This window comes from Muntiacus reevesi, chromosome 5, assembly GCF_963930625.1.
Source record: "Muntiacus reevesi chromosome 5, mMunRee1.1, whole genome shotgun sequence".
In the NCBI taxonomy this organism is placed as follows: Eukaryota; Metazoa; Chordata; class Mammalia; order Artiodactyla; family Cervidae; genus Muntiacus; species Muntiacus reevesi.
This window is the reverse complement of record NC_089253.1, coordinates 112,084,204-112,103,821: the sequence shown is the minus strand read 5'-3', so window position 1 is coordinate 112,103,821 and position 19,618 is coordinate 112,084,204. Positions and strand designations below refer to the sequence as shown.

General features: G+C 37.0%; 2 protein-coding genes across 7 annotated transcripts in view; both read right to left on the bottom strand.

Annotated features, from left to right (window-relative positions):
- Positions 1-19,618, bottom strand: part of HMCN1 (hemicentin 1) — a 517,313-nt gene that overhangs the window by 282,111 nt on the left and 215,584 nt on the right. For all 6 annotated transcript variants that reach the window (XR_010663324.1, XR_010663323.1, XM_065936211.1 and 3 more), the window contains exon 11: positions 14,114-14,389. Coding sequence is in view for 4 of the 6 variants with exons in the window: in XM_065936211.1 (XP_065792283.1) it covers positions 14,114-14,389 (276 nt within the window). In the remaining 2 variants the exon portion in view is untranslated. The remainder of the gene's footprint in view (positions 1-14,113; positions 14,390-19,618) is intronic.
- LOC136169436 (histone H3-like centromeric protein A) lies at positions 16,620-18,331 on the bottom strand. Its single transcript, XM_065937192.1, has one exon. It carries the CDS (start codon positions 18,299-18,301, stop codon positions 17,888-17,890), a length of 414 nt encoding a protein of 137 aa, XP_065793264.1. The 5' UTR covers positions 18,302-18,331; the 3' UTR covers positions 16,620-17,887.

Genomic DNA, 19,618 nt, shown 5'->3' with positions numbered 1-19,618 from the left:
CACTCAGCTCTGTGTGTGTGTGTGTGTGTGTGTGTGTGTGTGTGAGAGAGTGCACATGCTCAGCTATGTCCAACTCTTTGTGACATCCCCATGCAGTGTGTGTGTGTGTGAGCGCGCATGCTCAGCTATGTCCTACTCTTTGTGACATCCCCATGCACTGTAGCCCGCCACTCAGCTCTGTGTGTGTGTGTGCGTGTGTGTGTGTGTGTGTGTGTGTGTGAGCGCGCATGCTCAGCTATGTCCAACTCTTTGTGACATCCCCATGCACTGTAGCCCGCCACTCAGCTCTGTGTGTGTGTGTGCGTGTGTGTGTGTGTGTGTGTGTGTGTGTGAGCGCGCATGCTCAGCTATGTCCAACTCTTTGTGACATCCCCATGCACTGTAGCCCGCCACTCAGCTCTGTGTGTGCGTGTGTGTGTGTGTGTGTGAGCGCGCATGCTCAGCTATGTCCAACTCTTTGTGACATCCCCATGCACTGTAGCCCGCCACTCAGCTCTGTGTGTGTGTGTGCGTGTGTGTGTGTGTGAGCGCGCATGCTCAGCTATGTCCAACTCTTTGTGACATCCCCATGCACTGTAGCCCGCCACTCAGCTCTGTGTGTGTGTGTGCGTGTGTGTGTGTGTGTGAGCGCGCATGCTCAGCTATGTCCAACTCTTTGTGACATCCCCATGCACTGTAGCCCGCCAGATGCACCAAGGAAACAGGAATTCACTGAAGGTACGATGAACATGGAGCGTGACAGAAAACATTCAGTGACCATAAAAACTCAGTTCTAGGGACTTCCCTAGTGGTTTGGCAGTTAAGATTTCACTTCCTGATGGAGGGGGTGAGGGTTCAATCCCTGGTTTGGGGAGCTAAGATCCCATGTCTTGCAGCCAAAAATCCAGAACATAAAAACAATAGAAGCCAGTATTGCAACAAATTCAACAGACTTAAAAAACGGCAAAAAACAAAACCTCAATTCTGGAAACTTGAAGACAGGATAAGAGTAGTACCTATCTATCTTTTTGAGAAATTCTATACAATGAAAAATTCAAATCTCATACACTAACACCAAAAATTATCTGCCTGATACTACTCTGACATGAAATATAGCAGCATCAGTAATATTTTATGGATAAAAGAATTAATCTAACAGATTATCTACTTGTCATCAATAATTAGAGGTGAACCCTCAAAAGCTAGTTCAAGTATTCAGCTATCCATATTAAGGAAATGTGAATAAAAGAAAAGGCACATGAATATCTAATTCTTTTAGGGTAAATAGTTTTCATATATTGAAGTGAAACACTTTTAGTTTTTTCTTCACCATACATGATTTTATGTGAATAAAGGGTGAAGATAAAATACTCAAAGTATTATTAAAAGAAAGTTAGCTTGTGGAAGACTCCGGAGTGTAAACTTTATTCCAAGGTAATTAGGAAACCACCAAAAGGGTTTGAATAGATGGACATTTAAATTAATATTTAGGGGAAATTCATCTGATGGTACTATGGAGTAGAGTGGGGCAACAAAATCAGAAGAAAGGAAGTCCATTAAAAGAGAATTTTTATGGATTTAGTTTAGGCATGTGCATCACAAGGAGGATAAGGATGATGCTAGTGGAGATAACAAAAAAGGTAGTGATATGAGGGGCAGTGAAGAACTGAACTAACCATGCATAGGGTAAGTGAGAGGCACCTTGGTAGAAAAATATTACATCTGGGATAATTCCATTTGAACTTGAAACTTCCCATTAGATCATTCACACAGATCCCTATTAGTATTGCCATTCACCCACTGATTCCATCATCAGGCTGTAGAAAATGTGTCCTATATAGATGTCCATAAATAAAAAAGGCATGGGAAATTCAATGTTAAAAACTGATAAATTGTGTTTGTGTGGCCTGGGGAAAAGGGGAGTGGGGTGGGGGGGGGAGGGAGAGAGAGAGAGAGAGAGAGAGAGAGAGAGAGAGAGAGAGAGAGAGAGAGAGAGAGAGAGAGAGAGAGAGACATGATTCCTGAAAATAGATCTCAAGCACCCTACTTCCTGATCTAGAGCTTTCCTTACCCCCCAAAGCAAATTAGATTAACAGAATCAACCATGAAAGGATTTTTACCTCAATCACTTTTCATGTTCAAAAGAAATAGGATTGTAAAGTTTTAGAAGCTTTTACTTCCCTCCTCCAAAAGGATTTAAGCCCCAAATGAACCTAACAGAACTATGGATTATCAATTGTTTAAATAGGCATAAAAATTACATTCTTTAAAAAAAAAAAAGTATTTCAAGGCTGTAAATTGATCTCTGGGATGTAAGATTACCAAACTTCTAAATGTTCCTAACGATAACTTTACATCATGAAGAATTAAGACTGATGAGAAGAAAGATACTCCATTAACTAATTTTTAGTATTGTTTCTTTTCTTACTTGAAGTCTCACAAGAAAAGCTAAGTAAAGATCCTCATTTTAGAGATAATTAAAACCTACATTCAGTCCAACCACTTAATTGACTTGCATTTCTGAACACATAATAAAACTGTTTTACAACTGTTCCCCAATATACTTTTCTTTGTGAATAATATACTCCCTTAAAATACTGGCATGACTTAACATCAAGTCATGCTACATGAGAAGTTGGAAAATAATTAGTATTTAATTACAGAACTTCATTTCCATGGAGTCCTGCAGCCTGAAATGTATTTTACAAAATCTATGATCCTTCTAAAAATCGGTATTTACTACAGAAAAAACTAGCTTCAAAAGGTTTTTCATAATGACTCTCACTGAGCGTACTAAGAACTGCAGTTAATAGCTGTGTCCTATTCTAAAAGATGCATATCTACTGATAAAGCTCATTTATTTGGAACATATTGATATTGATTGAAAATGTATTATTATTTCAGTTTCTGAGGAGGAAGATAACTCTAGCTAGTTTTAGTGGCAGCTAATTTTAAAATGTGAAGTTTGCATAATGAAACTAACACAATGTCACTAAGAATGATTTATAATAGATATGCTTGTTCACTTAACTTTTCCTCAATCTTCAATGAGTAGAAATGGCAATGGAATATACTAAGATTTTTATGTTTTTTCAGGACTACTAGTCAGCTTGCATAAGTGACCAGGGATTCTTTTCAAAAAGCAAAGGATAAAAATGTAAAACTAACCAGCCAAACAAACAAAACAGAGATAATTACCTGGGCAAAGAGTCAAGAGTACTGAAATTCCAAAGATATGGAGTCAAATGCAACATTTTCAAATGAAATCTCATCAATGGAAACATGAAGGCCTGGCTACAACTTTTCCAAAATGGTACAATTATTGCTGAATGGCAGTAACTCAAAGGAATTATGATAGTGGTTATTCTACATGGCAGTAGCAACAAGTTTCCTAAAATTTCTGCTCTTTCTATATCTGCCTTTTTTCTCCAGAAAAACTAGAGCTGTATCAACTACCTACAAGCCAATTTAAATTCAAATTTAAAAATTCTAAAGCTCAATCAAATTTCACAAACAGGCTTCTTATGTGTACTAGCCATAGTTCAAGTATTCAACTGCCACATACAGCTGGTAGTTATGATGTGGGACAGCACAGATACACAACATTTCCATCATTATGAAAAGTTTTTGTGAATTTAGAGAAAAAATATTAAATCTCAAGAGAAGGTCACTAACTCAATAACTTATCAGTAGGTGGGTACATTAGCAGTAAAACACACTGATTTAGCTTAATTCAATTTAAACAGGTGAAGACTATATATTGACAATTTTGTGAAGCTAAAACTGCTCTGAAAAAAACAAGTCTTTTAAAAAATGTGGTTACATGCTTTACAAAAAAGGCATTATTTTACAAATTATCATGCAACAGTCATAAAATCAAAAGCATATGAAAGTGGATCTACATAGCATTTTTCTTGAAGGGAAAAAAATTTAAAATCTGGCAATTTGTTTATTTTGCTAGACAAATTCATTTGCTACCTTACTTATCTTATCAGGGAAGCAACTCACAATGGGATTGGAAGAACATTTGGTCTCCAGAGTCCAATTTGAGTCACAACCTCCCATCCTTCCAGCTGTCACTTCCTGACTCCCACGTTTCCCTTCACCAAGTTCATCATGGCCTCAACTCCTTTGAACCTTCTTTTTTTATTTCAATCTATCAGACCATGCCTTTAACCCTCTGTTCTTTCTTGATCTGGTCTAAACTCCACAGAGCATCACTACAAACACTTTTCTCAATTACTTTGTCTTTTGCTGAACCAACATCACATAACCCCAAACCTAAATGATTCTTCTATGTGTATATTGAAAAGATGATTGAAGATGGCAGGAAAAAGAAAAATCACACTATCATGGGAAAACAACTCCCTATTCAGCCTTGCCTTTACTCTCAGCAAGCCCATATTTCTGTGTCCTCATTCTTCTGTGTAGTGTTCTCCATATGGAAAGAATTTCATGACTTCTACCTGACAAATACTGACTCATATCCTAGTAGATACTTCAGACACCATCTCCTGAATGAAGCCCTTCTCAAACTCCACTCATTACTGAGATAGTATCTTGGTGAAGTTCCTATCCCCTTGGGTAATAAATATTTTTTTTTTTGGTAATAAGTATTTTGAAAATCTACTTATGTCTTCTCCTTAGAACTTACTAAAGGGAAGGATGTCATCTTCTTCTCATTTATATTCTTGGCAGGGAGCGGAATGCCTAGCACAAACTTTTGGTGAATGCAAGAATGAATGAATGGACAAAGGAGATACATTTTTAAAAAGTTATTTTTAGTCAAAGCACTTCGTATGTTTCAGTATTGATTTCATTATTATGGGAAAAAATATACCTGACGTAGCATGATTTAGATAGTACTATGGGAAAATTAATAGCATACATGAGGATCCCATCAACATAACAGTGATCAGTTTTGTAGTCACAATAATCAAATGCCCCTAACATATCACACCCTTCTGCAGATGCACCAGTAAGTGCTCCCACTTTGTGCATTATTTCCAATTCCTATTTTATTTATAATAGTCAAAGCTCCTTCCTCATGTATAAAAATAGCAAGTCATTATGTTTTTCCCATATTATAAATATCTAAACTTTAGAAACAATTTTCCTAGTTGAATTCTTAATTTATAAAATAACTCAAAGAAACATTAATCAATGTTTCTGAATCAAATAAAGTTTTAGTACATGCTCTGACAGAAGGATTTTTCAGACTTGGCAATAGTTGCTTTGCCTAACTAAGCACTCTGCTTCTCCTTCAGTCTTCTCAGACGCGTGCAATCCTACTGCTCTAGATAGCTGATGAGAACAGGCTGTAAGGCACGGAGGACTCCACCGAACGCTCTGTCGCAACCTAAACGGGAGGGAAACCCAAGGAAGAGGAGATTTTTGTACACGTGCGGATGACTCATTTTGCTCTACAGCAGAAACGAACACTGTAGAGCAGCTATACATCAATTAAAAACTAAACATTATGTCAGGCATAAAGACACAAAACGAGAACACTGGGCCGTGCCCTAACGCGGCTTACAGTCCGGTCATCTTACAGGCTCTCTGCGTGCATCCAGACTGTTCTCTCCTCTAGGCTGCTCCTCACCGGCCACTCTACCAGAACTTAAGTCAAAGGTCCACTAACCTGTTTCATTTTTTTTTTAATTTAGATTTAGATTTCCAGTTATTTGTGACTCATGTGCCAGGAATTTACAGACACTTTGTATCTTTTCTATTTAAAAAAATTTACTTCCGTACTCACTTTCCTAGAGATACTCCTGCTGCTGCTGCTAAGTCGCTTCAGTCGTGTCCGACTCTGTGCGACCCCATAGACGGCAGCCCCCCAGGGTCCCCCGTCCCTGGGATTCTCCAGGCAAGAACACTGGAGTGGGTTGCCATTTCCTTCTCCAATGCAGGAAAGTGAAAAGTGAAAGTGAAGTCGATCAGTGGTGTCCGACTCTGTGGGACCCCATGGACTGCAGCCCACCAGGCTCCTCCGTCCATGGGGTTCTCCAGGCAAGAGTACTGGAGTGGGCTGCCATTTCCTTCTCCTACAGATACTGAAGAATCCTTTCTCTTTTTAAACTTTCTTCTACCCACCTGTGCCTTAGGCCTGTTAATTGCATGTGCAGGCATTTCTATATATTATGCAGAACAATGGAATGACCTAGTTCAGATCTAGGCTCTGCCACCTGCTGGCTTTATGACCTAGGGCAAGCCACTAACTCCGCAGAGGCTCTTCGTCTTTATGCGTAAAGTACAGATATTAAAACAAATACACACAACATGTGAGAGTTACCTAACATATGTCACAAATTCTCAAACATTTTTAAGTGTCTGTAGTTTCATTTGGATAATTCAGTGGATTGAAGTGCTTGCTGATTCATCTGTCCTATCTCATCCAGCAGTCTCTGCACTGTAAAAGGTATCCGGTTCCATCATTTAACCTCCCTGACATCTGGACATCTTTCTAGCTGACTTAAATCCATTAGGTCTGGCTTAATATACATTTTTTTCATGGTCTAGTTTTGCTCAAAATTATAATGTCCTTGGTGTAAAACTTCTTTATAATAATTTCTCATATACTTGAAGTATTTTTTATGTCATCGTATCTCTTTCTTTTTCTTTTATAATGTAAATAACTAATTCTTTAAACTTCCTTGTAACTTTCATTTAAAAACATTTTAATAAGGTTTCTGTCTTCTAAGTTTTAGAGAAATAGGGTTCTTTCTATCTACAATTAAAGTGATCTGAGATCCAGAGAAGGAGAACTATCATGACATCCCTTATAATGTGGAATATAAAAACAAATGATAAAAGGAACTTACTTAAAAAAACAGTCATAGAGTTAGAGAACGAACTTATAGTTGCCAGCAGGTAAGGATGGGGTAAGGGATATTTAGGGAATTTGGGATGGACATGTACACACTGCTATATAGAAAATGGATAACCAACAGGGATCATATACAGCACATGGAACTCTGTTCAGTGTCACATGGCAGCCTGGAAGGGATGGGAGTTTGGGGGAGAATGGATACATGCATATGTATGGTTGAGTCCCTTTGCTATTCACCTGAAACTATCACAACATCGTTAATTGGCTATATCTCAGGACAAATTAAAAAGTCTAAAAAATAATACATTTTAAAAAGGGGTGTAAGATCTATGCAAGATAAAGATACTTTGCATGAAAGACAAAAACAATGAAATGCGTAATATTAATTTTTTTTACATTTTAACTGTATGGAATTGAATCATATTATAACAGAAGCTTGCCCCTAACCATGGAGTCAGTAGAATACATTCATCATTTGAAGTTAATATTAAACTTTTCTCTTCATAAAGTTTAGATAGAATTAGGAAAGCAAATATTTCTGTAGGAAAACTACATATTCCTTGGATATCATTGCAGGAAATACTTGATGTAAAATACCCCTAGAATATTGTCCTTCAAATCTTAAAGCCTGAAACATCTTCCTTATCTGATCCCTAATACAGGAATCAGCAAAACCTAGTATTTTAAGACAGCATCTTACTCATGTGTGCTGATTCACACTGAGACATCAAAGAACAAAGGAACTGAATAAAATTAACTTTTGACAACCAGTAATGATTTCGAAGTTTTAAGAGAATGATTTAGGGCACTGGTATTTAAAGCAGACATATATGTGTCTCAGGTCAACCTCCAAAAATAAAAGCTTAACTAGGAAGACTTCAATGTATTAAAATGTCTAGGAAAACAGATGAACTAATTAAATTCAATTCTTATTTTTCAAACATGGATTCAGACTTCTATAAATCAAAATGTACTCCTGTGAAAAGCATGCAAAGGGAAAATACAAGAGGATTTCAAGACTCCCTTACTGGGCTATTCATTATAAGAAAACCTAATTTAATTATCAATTGATACTCTGCATTTCTCCTTTTTCTTTTCCTCATTTTGGTTCAGAAATGATTTAAAACAGATGCCTCTGTGATACAATCCTATTAAATTTCAGATCCATAAGCTTTTAAATATGATTTTTTATACTGTCAAAACTTCTAACAACACTTTTTTGAGAAGCATTATTATTTCCTAATTTAAATTTTTAATCATTCCATATTCTTACATTATCTCCTATTGACTTTCTAAATTTTATCTTATTTTAAATATAAAAGCTATAAAACAAAGTTATAGAATATTTAGCAAAGAAACAAGGCAAACATATTACTCACACATAATTTAATGTCCCTAATAAAATTAATGTCAGAATTTTCAAAACTTTTAAAATCCTATTTATACAAAGTTTTAAAACAATTCATATCTATTAAATACTTTTTTTCAAGTACAGAAAAGCAAAGTAAAAATGTCACTTATAGTTTCACTGACACCAATAACCACATTTATGTATATATCAACCCAGATTTTTTTCCTCCTAGCGTAATTATGAATGTCTTCTATTTGTTTGTTATTTTGCTTGCACAGCTGTACTTCTAAATCTTGTGATAAACCCTGCTTGAGGTAAACAGTTTTCTAAAAAATTTCCTGTGTCTAGTTACATTATTATCTCCCGAGTGAGGAATTCGCACGATGAAATAAGCATATCAACCCATTCACATTCTCTCGTGTTCATTAGTGAAACTGATTCGACAGCCAGTTTCTGAGATCAGCATTTCCTTTCAAGGCTCTTTTGATAAATTGATAATGAACCTAACAGTCAGTGAGGGAAATTAAAGTGATGGAAAAAGGCCACTGGATCATTTACTTCTGCTGCTGTTGGACTCAAAATCCTATGATGCTGCCAAAACTGAAGTCTTTTAAATGTCCATGGTCTCAGTAAAAATTAAAAATCCCACAGGGAGCATCTGAGGGGCTGACGCTAGGTAATGTGACCTACAAGGGTTTAGGGAAAGGTAATTATCTGATCTCTTTTGTTTTCCACTTTCTTTAAAAAAAAAAAATTATTGGGATATAGTTGATTTACAGTGTTTATTAGTTTCAGGTGTACAGCCAAGTGAATCAGTTATACCTATATATATTTATATTTTTTATATTTTTAGATCATTTCTCATGTAGGTTATTACAGAGTATTGAATAAAATTCCCTATGCTATACAGTAGGTCTTTACAAGTCATCTACTTTATGTATAGTAGCATGTACATGTCAATTCCAATCTTCCAATTTATCTTTCCCTCTCCCTTATTCCCTGATAACCATAAATTTGTTTTCCAGCAATTCCACTACTGGGTATACACCCTGAGAAAACCATAACTCCAAAAGATAGGGATATCCCAATGTTCATTGAAGCACTATGAACAGCAGCCAGGACATGGAAACAACGTGTCCATCAATAGATGAATGGATAAAGAAGATGTGGTACATATATACAATAGAATACTACTGAGCCACAAAAAAGAATGAAATTGGGTCATTTGCTGAGACATGGATGAACCTAGCCTCTGTCACGCAGAGTTAAGTCAGTCAGAAAGAGAAAAACAAATATTGTAAACGAACACATGAATGAGGAATCTAGAAAATGTACAGATGGACCTAGTTTCAGGGCAGGAATAGAGACACAGATGTAGAGAATGAACGTGTAGACCTGGGGGTGGGGGGAAGGGAAGGGTGAGATGGATTTGAAGACTAGGTTTTACATATATACACTGCTATGTGCAAAATAGGCAGCTAGTGGGAACCCGCTAGCCCAGGGCGCTGAGTTCAGTGCTCCGTGATGACTTAGATGGGTGGGATGGAGATTCAAGAGGGAGGAGATAGCATGTATACATATAACTGATTTACTTCGTTGTACAAGCAGAAACCAACAACACTGTAAAGCATGTATACTCCTATTTAAAAAAAAAGTAGTAAAGAATTCCTCTCCAAATTAGGGAACACATTCAGATCTTAAGAGCCAAAATATGACAAACATCCACTTCAATTCCTTTCCAGCTTTTAGCATTCCTGAGAAGTTTGGTACCAGTCTGATTTTCTCCCTGTTTATAATATACTGGTTGAGTCTGTATGCTGTGGAGTTTTTTCCCCTTATACAAGTAATTTGAAATTTCATACAGAATGTGTTTAGATGAAGTTCTCCCTTCACTGATCTTGCTGGATTTGCTCACTATGGACAATTTGTTTTTCCTCTCTAGTACAGTTTTCTTCAATTATATCTTCGCCTATTTCTTTTGTTTTTGTTGAGCACCTAAATGTTATATACCTATAAACCTTAAAGTTCCATTCTGTTTTTATTTCTACTTAAGAGTCATATTATTCAACTCTTAGTCCTTTTCCTCAACATTCTGAAAGGACTTCTCAAGTTTATTCAGCACATTTCTGATTTTATTCTTAGTGGTAGAAACCCTGCTCCTCAGTATTTCTGATTCAGATTGCATTATAATATTGCACTTTAAAAATCAAATCCCCCCAAAAAAAAACAAAAAAATCAAATCCTTTTTTATTTCCTCCATGACACTTGTGATTGTCCTTTCATATTAGCCAGTTCTTCCTTTATAAATATATATTCCCACTTAAAGAGGATAGATCATTTCAAAAGACACTGGTGACGTGAAACATTTTTTCCAGTCTTTAGAAATAAACTGCTACTTTCAAAGCACCTATTTCTTCTAAGTCTATCCCCCATTGTTTTGTTCCCCAGTAATTTTTCCTAGGTTCTATGTTCTATTTTTCTCCTGTTTTGCTGTATTTGACAATTTTCTGTTTATTAATCCTCAAATAATGTGACTTCTATCCAGACTCAGTGTCAGAAAACAAAGTATTTGAAGGGACCTAGCTTTGTTCTCTGTCTACTTATATTCTTGTTGAACCCCCTATAGCTCTGTGGCTAAAAGTCTGATGCGCATAGCTCCTTGCCTGATGCTCATCCATGATGCCCTTCTGGCTGAGGAGGGAAACTCCCTCTGCTACCATTTGTCTCTAAACTCCCTGCTGACATTCCCATCAATGTTTCTATATTCATTTCATGAGAAATATATCTCAGGTTAATTTTTTACATGGTGCCAGGTTTCCTGTCCACTTTCTGTCCTACTGTTTTCTTAACTAGCTGGTTATTGCTATTGATAGGTTTAAGTAGATAGCATGCTGGCTTCCTAAAGGGTAACATTTTCTTTTTGAAGCGAACTAAGACATGAAGAAACAAAGATACACGCTCTCTGCTTTCATGTGGACATAAAAAAGATGGACTGCTGATTGAAATTTTCATTCCACTCAATTCATTTATACAAACACCAATCTTGATATGTAATATATAAAATTCCTTCCCCAATTTTTGCCACTGTAGACTGAAACTGGTTTTTGGTATTCTTCACTTTTGTCTTTTTTAGGTCTTTATATTTTACTGTTAATGAGAAAAGGTTGCAGTAGCTAGACATGTGCTATTTTTAACCAGAAAATTCTTGCTAATTATATTTCATAAAACTACTAACAAAACTTGTAAAGCCTGGATATTTAACTTTTAAAAGTATTACAGATAGAAAAAGTTTCCAAACAGATCTGTGGAGGCAGAGCAAGATAAATGAGGTTATAAATTAAGCTACTGATTCTCCTGTAAGCAAGAAAAATATTCCTAAAGTGTATATTCAATCCAAGTAGCTGTTATATCTTTTAAGCTTTCTTGAACTATTTTTTATTTATTCTTTTTAAAACATGTAACTGCATAAAAGTGAAATTAATTTATAATTTGTTTCAATGTCAATGGTTGGAAAGTATCTTATATTCTCATGAATTATAATCCTAGGTACAGCACTTTATTTCATCAACTATCCACTGCTTTTCAATAATGTATTCAAGCATAAAATAATCAGAGGGCATAATAATAGCTAGAGTCTTATTTTTAATAAACGGTGCCATCAAATTCTAGAATCTAGTTTTGTTAGATTTTTAAGACCTAATTTTTCATCGAAAATTGTTCATTCAAACTCAAGACCAACTAGACAGGCCATAAAATAAGGCCTTTAAACAGATTTACACCAATAGAGATTATACATAGGGGCTTCCCTGGTAGTTCAGACAGGAAAGATTCTGCCTGCAATGTGGAAGACCCAGGTTCGATCTCTGAGACAGAAGGTCTCCCAGAGAAGGGTCTGGCAATCCATTCCAGTATTCTTGCCTGGAGAATCCCATGGACACAGCAGCCTGTGGGCCACAATTCATGACATTGCAGAGTCAGACATGACAGACGTGACTTAGCACATGTGCAGGCAGAGATTATGCAAGCTAACCAGTAATCATATGACGACATATGTCTTTTTAATTTATATTTTGTATATTTTATGACATCTACCCTCAGAATTTAAATTGTTAGGCTATAATAAGTCTATATACCACAAAGAAGATAAAGTTTCAGGGTTTCTTTTAAATATATGCATTTCCATGTCATAGGTTCAAACTTTAGAATAGATTCAAATACTGTTTTGGAAAATGTTGTCCATGAAACCACCTGAGAGGTCAGTTATAAATGCAGATCTCCAGGCCTTAACCCAGGCCTGTGATAAAGTTTTAGGGTTTCCTTTAAAAATATGCATTTCTATGTCATAGGTTCAAACTTTAGAATAGATTCAAATACTGTTTTGGAAACTGTTGTCCATTAAACCACCTGAGAGATCAGTTATAAATGCAGATCTCCAGGCCTTAACCCAGGCCTGTGAAATCAGAATTTTCTGGGCATGAAGTAAGAAATTTGCTTTTTAAAAAGTTCCTTGGACAAGTCTTCATCCATAAATGTTTGAGAACCACTGTTCAAACTGACTAAGCAATACTAAAGGACTAACAGTTGACCTGGGGAAACAAGGAAGGCTCTGATTCTATTTTAAAATCCCATTGTAACAGGCTTAAGGGAAAGAACCAAGGTTATATTTCAGAAGTCCATCAGCATGTATCCTATCTAAAATAATCAGTTTAGTAAAAAATACTTATACTTCCAAAACTCTAGTAACTAAAGTTACTACTTGTATTGACTCAAACATCTAGGCCATTTACTATGTGGAAATGCAGTGAACCATTTACAAAAGCAACATCCCCAGAGGTTTCAGCAGATCAACTAACTAACGAAAGACGCACAGTCATACAGTCAGATTGCAGTATATATCTCAAATACCAGTGAGAAACCCAGAATCAGATGTCAACCATTTTATTAAGTCTCATGGTAGTTTCACTTTTTTTTTTTTTTTTGGCCATTAATAGCATTCCAAGAGCTAACCTGGAAACTCAGTGGTAACTTTCTTAAACAACAACATTATAACCAAGCGAGGCATGTTATAAAGTTGTTTCTAGTACCATAACCAAGTAGCCAGACCCGATTCTGATGCAATCAGTCTCCCACATCAAGGACTTGAAATAAAATACTCTCCTAAGGCAGCAACTGAACCTTTCAGCTAAATAGTGCAAAACTGCCAACAGTAAGTTGCTCATTACATGAAGACTCTAGAGACGTTTAGAAGCCAAATAGGATTCTACTGAAAGAGATACTTGGGAATAGCTTCTGATCCTCATTTGTTAATCTGGAATAAAAACCTATTTAGTATCAGTTAGACCACAGTGTTAACACACTTGCTTTTAGCTGTTTGAACATCTCATTTAGTCTATACAGACAATTAAGACTGGTTTATCATTAGCTTATTTTCAGAGAGTGCCCTTTGTGTGTGTGTGTTTCTGCGTATGTGTCTAAGATAAATAAGGTAAAAACAGCTTTGTTAAAGTTTCAATAAAATTTCACCTTGATAGGAAACATCTTAAAACTTAATTAAAACCATAAAAGTAAATTAAATATCCAAATAATGCACTCAAATTAGGAACTTTTGCTTTTTTTTTTTAACCAATTAAAACAGTTTTTTTTCCCCAAGTTCACAAAATAGATAAGAAAGTTTAAAACTATTAAATCATCCGGAGACTATTTCTATTTCTACTCCCTTAAAATAAAGGTCTTCAATTACTAGGATTAACTGTGTTTAAGGTTAGCTACTTGCTAGTGATGTTTTAGTTTCCAGCTCACTCACCTTCAGACCCTCAAGATTCACAGCATTCTATCCTTCAAAACTGTAATTGTCTGGGTAGAGGACCTTGGATGGACAATGTAAGGGAGTAGAGATCAAAGAAGGAAAAGAGAAAGATACAGTGACTCAGAAGTCACCGTCAGCACAGTACCTTCCACTGTGAGGAAAACGGACTCAGTCGACGATCCTCCTTCATTGCGAACGACACAGCGATACTCTCCTGCGTCGCTGAATTTCACACTCCTGAGCTCCAGGGAAAGGTTAGCCAAGATCCTCATTCTTGCTGGATCTGTCAGCCTGACATCTCTGTCATTCCTCTGCCAGGTTAGATTGTAATCCACCGCACTGATGACAAGGCACGTCAAAACTGCGGTTTCTCCAGGAGTAACTGTAACATTACTAGGCACTTGGATGACTGGCGGGGGCTCTGTGGGAAACAAGAAGATTCAAGTTGAAAGATCCAGAAGTCATTTTACTCATTCATAGAGGTGGCTTAAAATTTTAATGAGAATGTATTGAATATCTGGTAGGAAAGATGCACAACAGAACTTACTCATTAATACAAACGGGGTGATCAGGAGGGCTTCCCTTGTGGCTCAGCTGGTAAAGAATCTGCCTGCAATGCGGGAGACCTGGATTCGATCACTGGGTTGGGAAGATTCCCCTGGAAAAGGGAAAGGCTACCCACTCCAGTATTCTGGCCTGGAGAATTTCATTATCACCTAGTTGAAAAATGCTTTAAATGCATGTTTACATACCAAAGTACACTAAAACCCAAATCTATAAATTACAGCTGTGAGCATCAAAGAGGCATGGCAAAAGGATATGACTATGCAGATTTAGCATTGCAGAGTCTGTCAAATTTTGAAGAAAGTAGCATTTATGGATTTTTAAATTTAAAACCATGATTTAGTGTTTTAAAGAAAACCGCACATGAAGGATGGAAGATATGGCAAAGATACAACGGCGTCAGCTTTAAGGAGATTATCACCTCATTAAGACGCAGTGCAACAGTAGAGTAAACTGAATATTCCCCCAGAGAAGCAGCAGAATGTTTAAGAAATTCAAGTTAACAGTAGGGACTGACTTTTAATAAAATTATATACATAGGACCACGTATGCAAAAGGCACTGAGTGAGGCAGGCTCCTTGCAGATGTGGTCAAAAGCCATTTACCGATTAAATATTTAATCAGCATTTCTAGAGAAAATCACATATTGCTCTGGTTAGGTTTGAGGATAAACCTAAATGCCCTGTAAAGCTCACTCTGCCCAAAAGCTTTAAAATAACCTGCCACCCCAACACATTATTGGGCAATAACAGCATTAAAAAACTAGCCGGAAAGCCATGCATCTGTTTCAGTTGAAATGTGGAAGAGGATCAGCTATTCAGAATCCAACTTTATTCAAAACCATACAGATAAATATCTAAAGCCTAAAACAAAACCTGGAAGAAATATGCCAAAACCATAGGTGGTTATTTCTGAGAGAAGGAAATATGTATATTTTTTCATATTTTCCTTTACATTTATCTTTGTCTTCCAAACATTTTTAGAGGAATATATGCTATTTTAAATTATTTTAAAAATCCATAATTTTTACCATTCTGCTATGTTTTTAAAACCTCTTATGAAAAGTTAATGAATCAGTTGGAGAGAGTTATATGAGAAAGTAAGAAAGGTTTGACTGAATTCTAGTTAGATTTGACAAATAAAATGCAGGATGCTTTGCTAAATTTGAATTTCAGGTATTGAATATTATTGTATAATATATGCTTTATATATTATTATATAATTATAATATATAATATTTTTGTATCTCTCATGAAATATTTTGAGACATATTTATATGAAAGTCACATTAAGTGGGCATCCTGTATTTTTACCTGCTGAATCGGGCAAACATAGGCTGCCTAATTTTATCCAAATTTACCTGGACGACCCTAGAAAAGCCAATATATTCACAATGTTTCACTACCTGAAAAATGAGATGATTAAATTGGGTAATCCAAAAGACCCTTCTAGCACCAAGGCTCTATGACTGTAACATACAAGACAACATGGACCAAAGACCCAGAAGTGAGCATTTAAGAATACGTGTTAATACTCTATCAAAATCTTCCTGAAGACCACAAAATGTATTGTGTAGTTTCCTTTTTTGCTGTTGTTCTTTTTAAACAACCTTCTTCAGTTAGACTAGGGATGTTTAGAAACTGTAAAATCTCATATTATCAGCATACAGGGGATGCCAGGTGCTCACCTTGGTCCTTCTCAAGAACCTAGGCACTCATTCCCCTAACTGCTCTGCTTGCTGACTACTGAGCTCAGAGCCATGGGAGCTGACAGGCCCAGTCAGGCTCCCTTTCCACTGCTGCCCGCTTCTGGGGACCACTTTATGAAGGAAAAACACACAGCTCTCTTGCCTCAAGTCAAGGTCATCCCAGCGTCAAAGCTCCCTGAAGGATCAGCTGAGGCCCCTGTTGCGGTTGCATCATAATGTAATTTCTTCCACTCCTTTGCGGGTGCTCTTCCCTAGAAAACTCCCCAGTAACTCTCCTGCTTGCATAATCTGCCTTAGAGTCTACTTCCTCTTCAAATATATATTCAAGTATGTCAAACGCCAGCTTTCTACTGACATCCAGGGGTAGAAGAGCTTTTATTTTTTTTTTTTTATTTTTTATTTTTTTAAATGTATTAATAGATAAGCTTTATTCCAATGTTTACATAAAAATGAGTTGATGTCCAACAGGAAAAGGTTTTTATAAAGGGTTAAAATTTATCAAACAACAGAACTTGGTCCTTCCCTTTAGTTTGAATTCAATTGGCTGACGCATCATTATTAGTATCCGCCCTCACTAATCATTTTCATCACACACAATACCTAAATGTCTTTGGATAGCACTTACTATTTCTCTGGAAGTCTCTTAAACTGCTTTCAGTTACAAGAGAAGGGCAAGGATTTTATTGGCTCATTCTCTACTCCACTGGAGGCAAAGATACACCCCTCAATTCTCTTGTTTAAATTGTGGCTGTTGGCAAAGTGTCCAAATGAAGGATTTAAGGCTAACAAACAAAACATAGTATAATCTATGTATAACAGTAACTTTGCTCCTTCAAATTTTTTCCATTAAGAATTATTTCTATTATCTCTCCATAAGGAAGTTATAAAAATACCTGTAAAAACATTGAAAAGGCTCTTTAAAATCCTGGAATGAAAAATTCTGAAGTATAAATTATGATACATCTTCTATGATTTGCAAATAAAGAATAAAATAAATGCTACAAGTTGGAATTTCTGAATGATTTTGGCAGGAATTTACCAGAAGGAGCCAGAACATCAAACCTTAACAATTTTCTATTTTCATCCCAATTGAGTTTTTGAAAAGCTGTATAATCTGTTGACAGGTATAGTCCACATACGAACTTGCTTCTGCTGTTAATGATGAAGTCAATCTGAAGGACAGAGATTTGTACGCTGGATGCACCAGGCTCTTCCATGCAACTGACTGGTCTTCTCTTATTTTTTCCATCATGTTTTAAATAAAAGTAAATATATATGGTAAAAAATTTAAATGGTACAAGAAGATTTAAAATAATCAGTAAATATCCTTTTTGCCCATAACCTAAAAAATCTGATGTCTTCCAAATCATCAGTCACATGAATAATTTGCAAAGTGAAGTCAACCTTAGAGTCTCTTCATCTGAAAATTATTCTCAGGATTTCTGGAATGTGTTGATTCTCTCATATATTACCTCTGTTACAGAGGAAAACCATGCAGTCTTCTAAAAAAAAACTAACTATGAAAGCAACTCGCACGCTTTGCTCCAAGAGAGCAAGTCCAGGCAACACCTTGTACTCCGTGGATCTGGTCCTGGCTACAGGCAGGGGCTCTGGTATCAACCAGAGACTCGGGCGGGTGGCCAGAGCTCAGCCAAGCCCTTCCTGAATGCCTCGGATCCTCCGGGCCAGCTGCACATCCTTCGGGAAGAGCGTGACGCGGCCGGCGTGTAAGGAGAGGAGATAGGCATCCTCGAAGAGATGAACTAGAAACGCTTCTGCCGCCTCTTGTAGGGCCAACAGGGCCTGGGCTTGCCAATTGAAGTCCACACCACGAGTGAACTGAACACATATTTCTCTTGCCAGGCGGCAGAAGGGGGTCTTTCTTAACAGCAGGTGTGTGGTCTTCTGAAGAGTTCGGATCTCCTTCAGGATTCTATATCTCCGGCGAGCAGGTGAATGGGAGGACGTGCCTAAGGACGGGGCCGGCCGGCGGGCGGCGGGAGCCGGGCTCTCGGGGCGCCTCCTTGGTGTTTCGGGTTTGCGGCTCCGGCGCGGGCCCATGGCGGGCGCGCAGGGCTGCGGCCCCGCGGCTCCTTCGGTAGAAGAGCTTTTAAACATGACACCCAATACCACTGCTGCATAAATATCTGGAGATGATAAACATTATGCACACTGAAATATTTATGCATCCATCAATAAACTGGGTGGTGATGGAGAGATGAAGAAGAAGAATGACGGCAGTTTACAGGAGAGGCTAAGATAACAAACTACTGGAAACAGCCTGGTCCCGATAGGATGAGGGGTAGCCATTCCTAAGTGAAAGAATGGCTGAGGCTAAGATTAGGGGACCAGAGGTGGAATCTCAAAACTGAGCAAGAATGATAAGTATAGGCCTTGTGACATTAAGGCTCACTGGACTGAAAGTCAGGAGGCCAGGAATCCACTTCTCACCACCAACCCATGTCATCTTTCAGCTGCTTTAGCTACAAAGTGATGAGGTGGTACAATATTATTTCCATGTCTTACCCTGTTCTAAAAGAGTATCCTGTAATTATAATTTAAGATTGCCTGACAAGTTTTCTGGATTCAATTTTACCTAAGCCCAAAATTTGTGTGTGTGTGTGTGTGTGTGTGTGTGTGTTGGGTAGGGACAATATGCTAATAAATAAATTCAGTAGAGAAAATTAATATAACTTTGTACTAGTACTAAAGTACCAAATGCCAGGTGTAAAGAGTTTTTCCTGCTTCTGCAGTTCTGTTCATTAGTTTCTATATGTTTATATGCAATAAAAAAGAAGTATAATTCTTTTTACACTCATTTGGCATTTAAAATTATCAAGATCAGTATTTCCAATGAACCTAAAATCCTTAAAATTGTTGGCTGGAAGGAAATGCTGAAAATATAGAAGTAACATATTGGTAGAACTTCAGTTTTCCTTGAAACATTTCTCGGGTGACTTTATAAAATAATGTCCACAGGGACACCAGTAAAACATCACCATCCCATCATGCTGTGCTTCCCAACACTCCTGTCAAAATATAACACCGAATTATCCTATGAATAAACAGCTGGTTCTCTTGTGCTAGTTAGTAGGAACAGTAGGATGGCTGAGCCAGGGCCTGGGTAGAAGTTGAAGGTTAAAAAAAAAGTTCAGAAAGAAATGTCCACTCTTCCAATTCCAAAATTGCCATATCATTCATACTTCTGCCTCCTCTTTCATAATTAAGCAAATGGGATACAATTCCTGAAAACTGGCTTTGGCATAGTACAACTTCCTGGTGATACCATGGCTTGGCTGGCACAGATTAACACTACAATGGCATGTGTAGTGTGTATATTCAGAAGTTACTGACACCATAGGGCCAAATTCTTAGCAG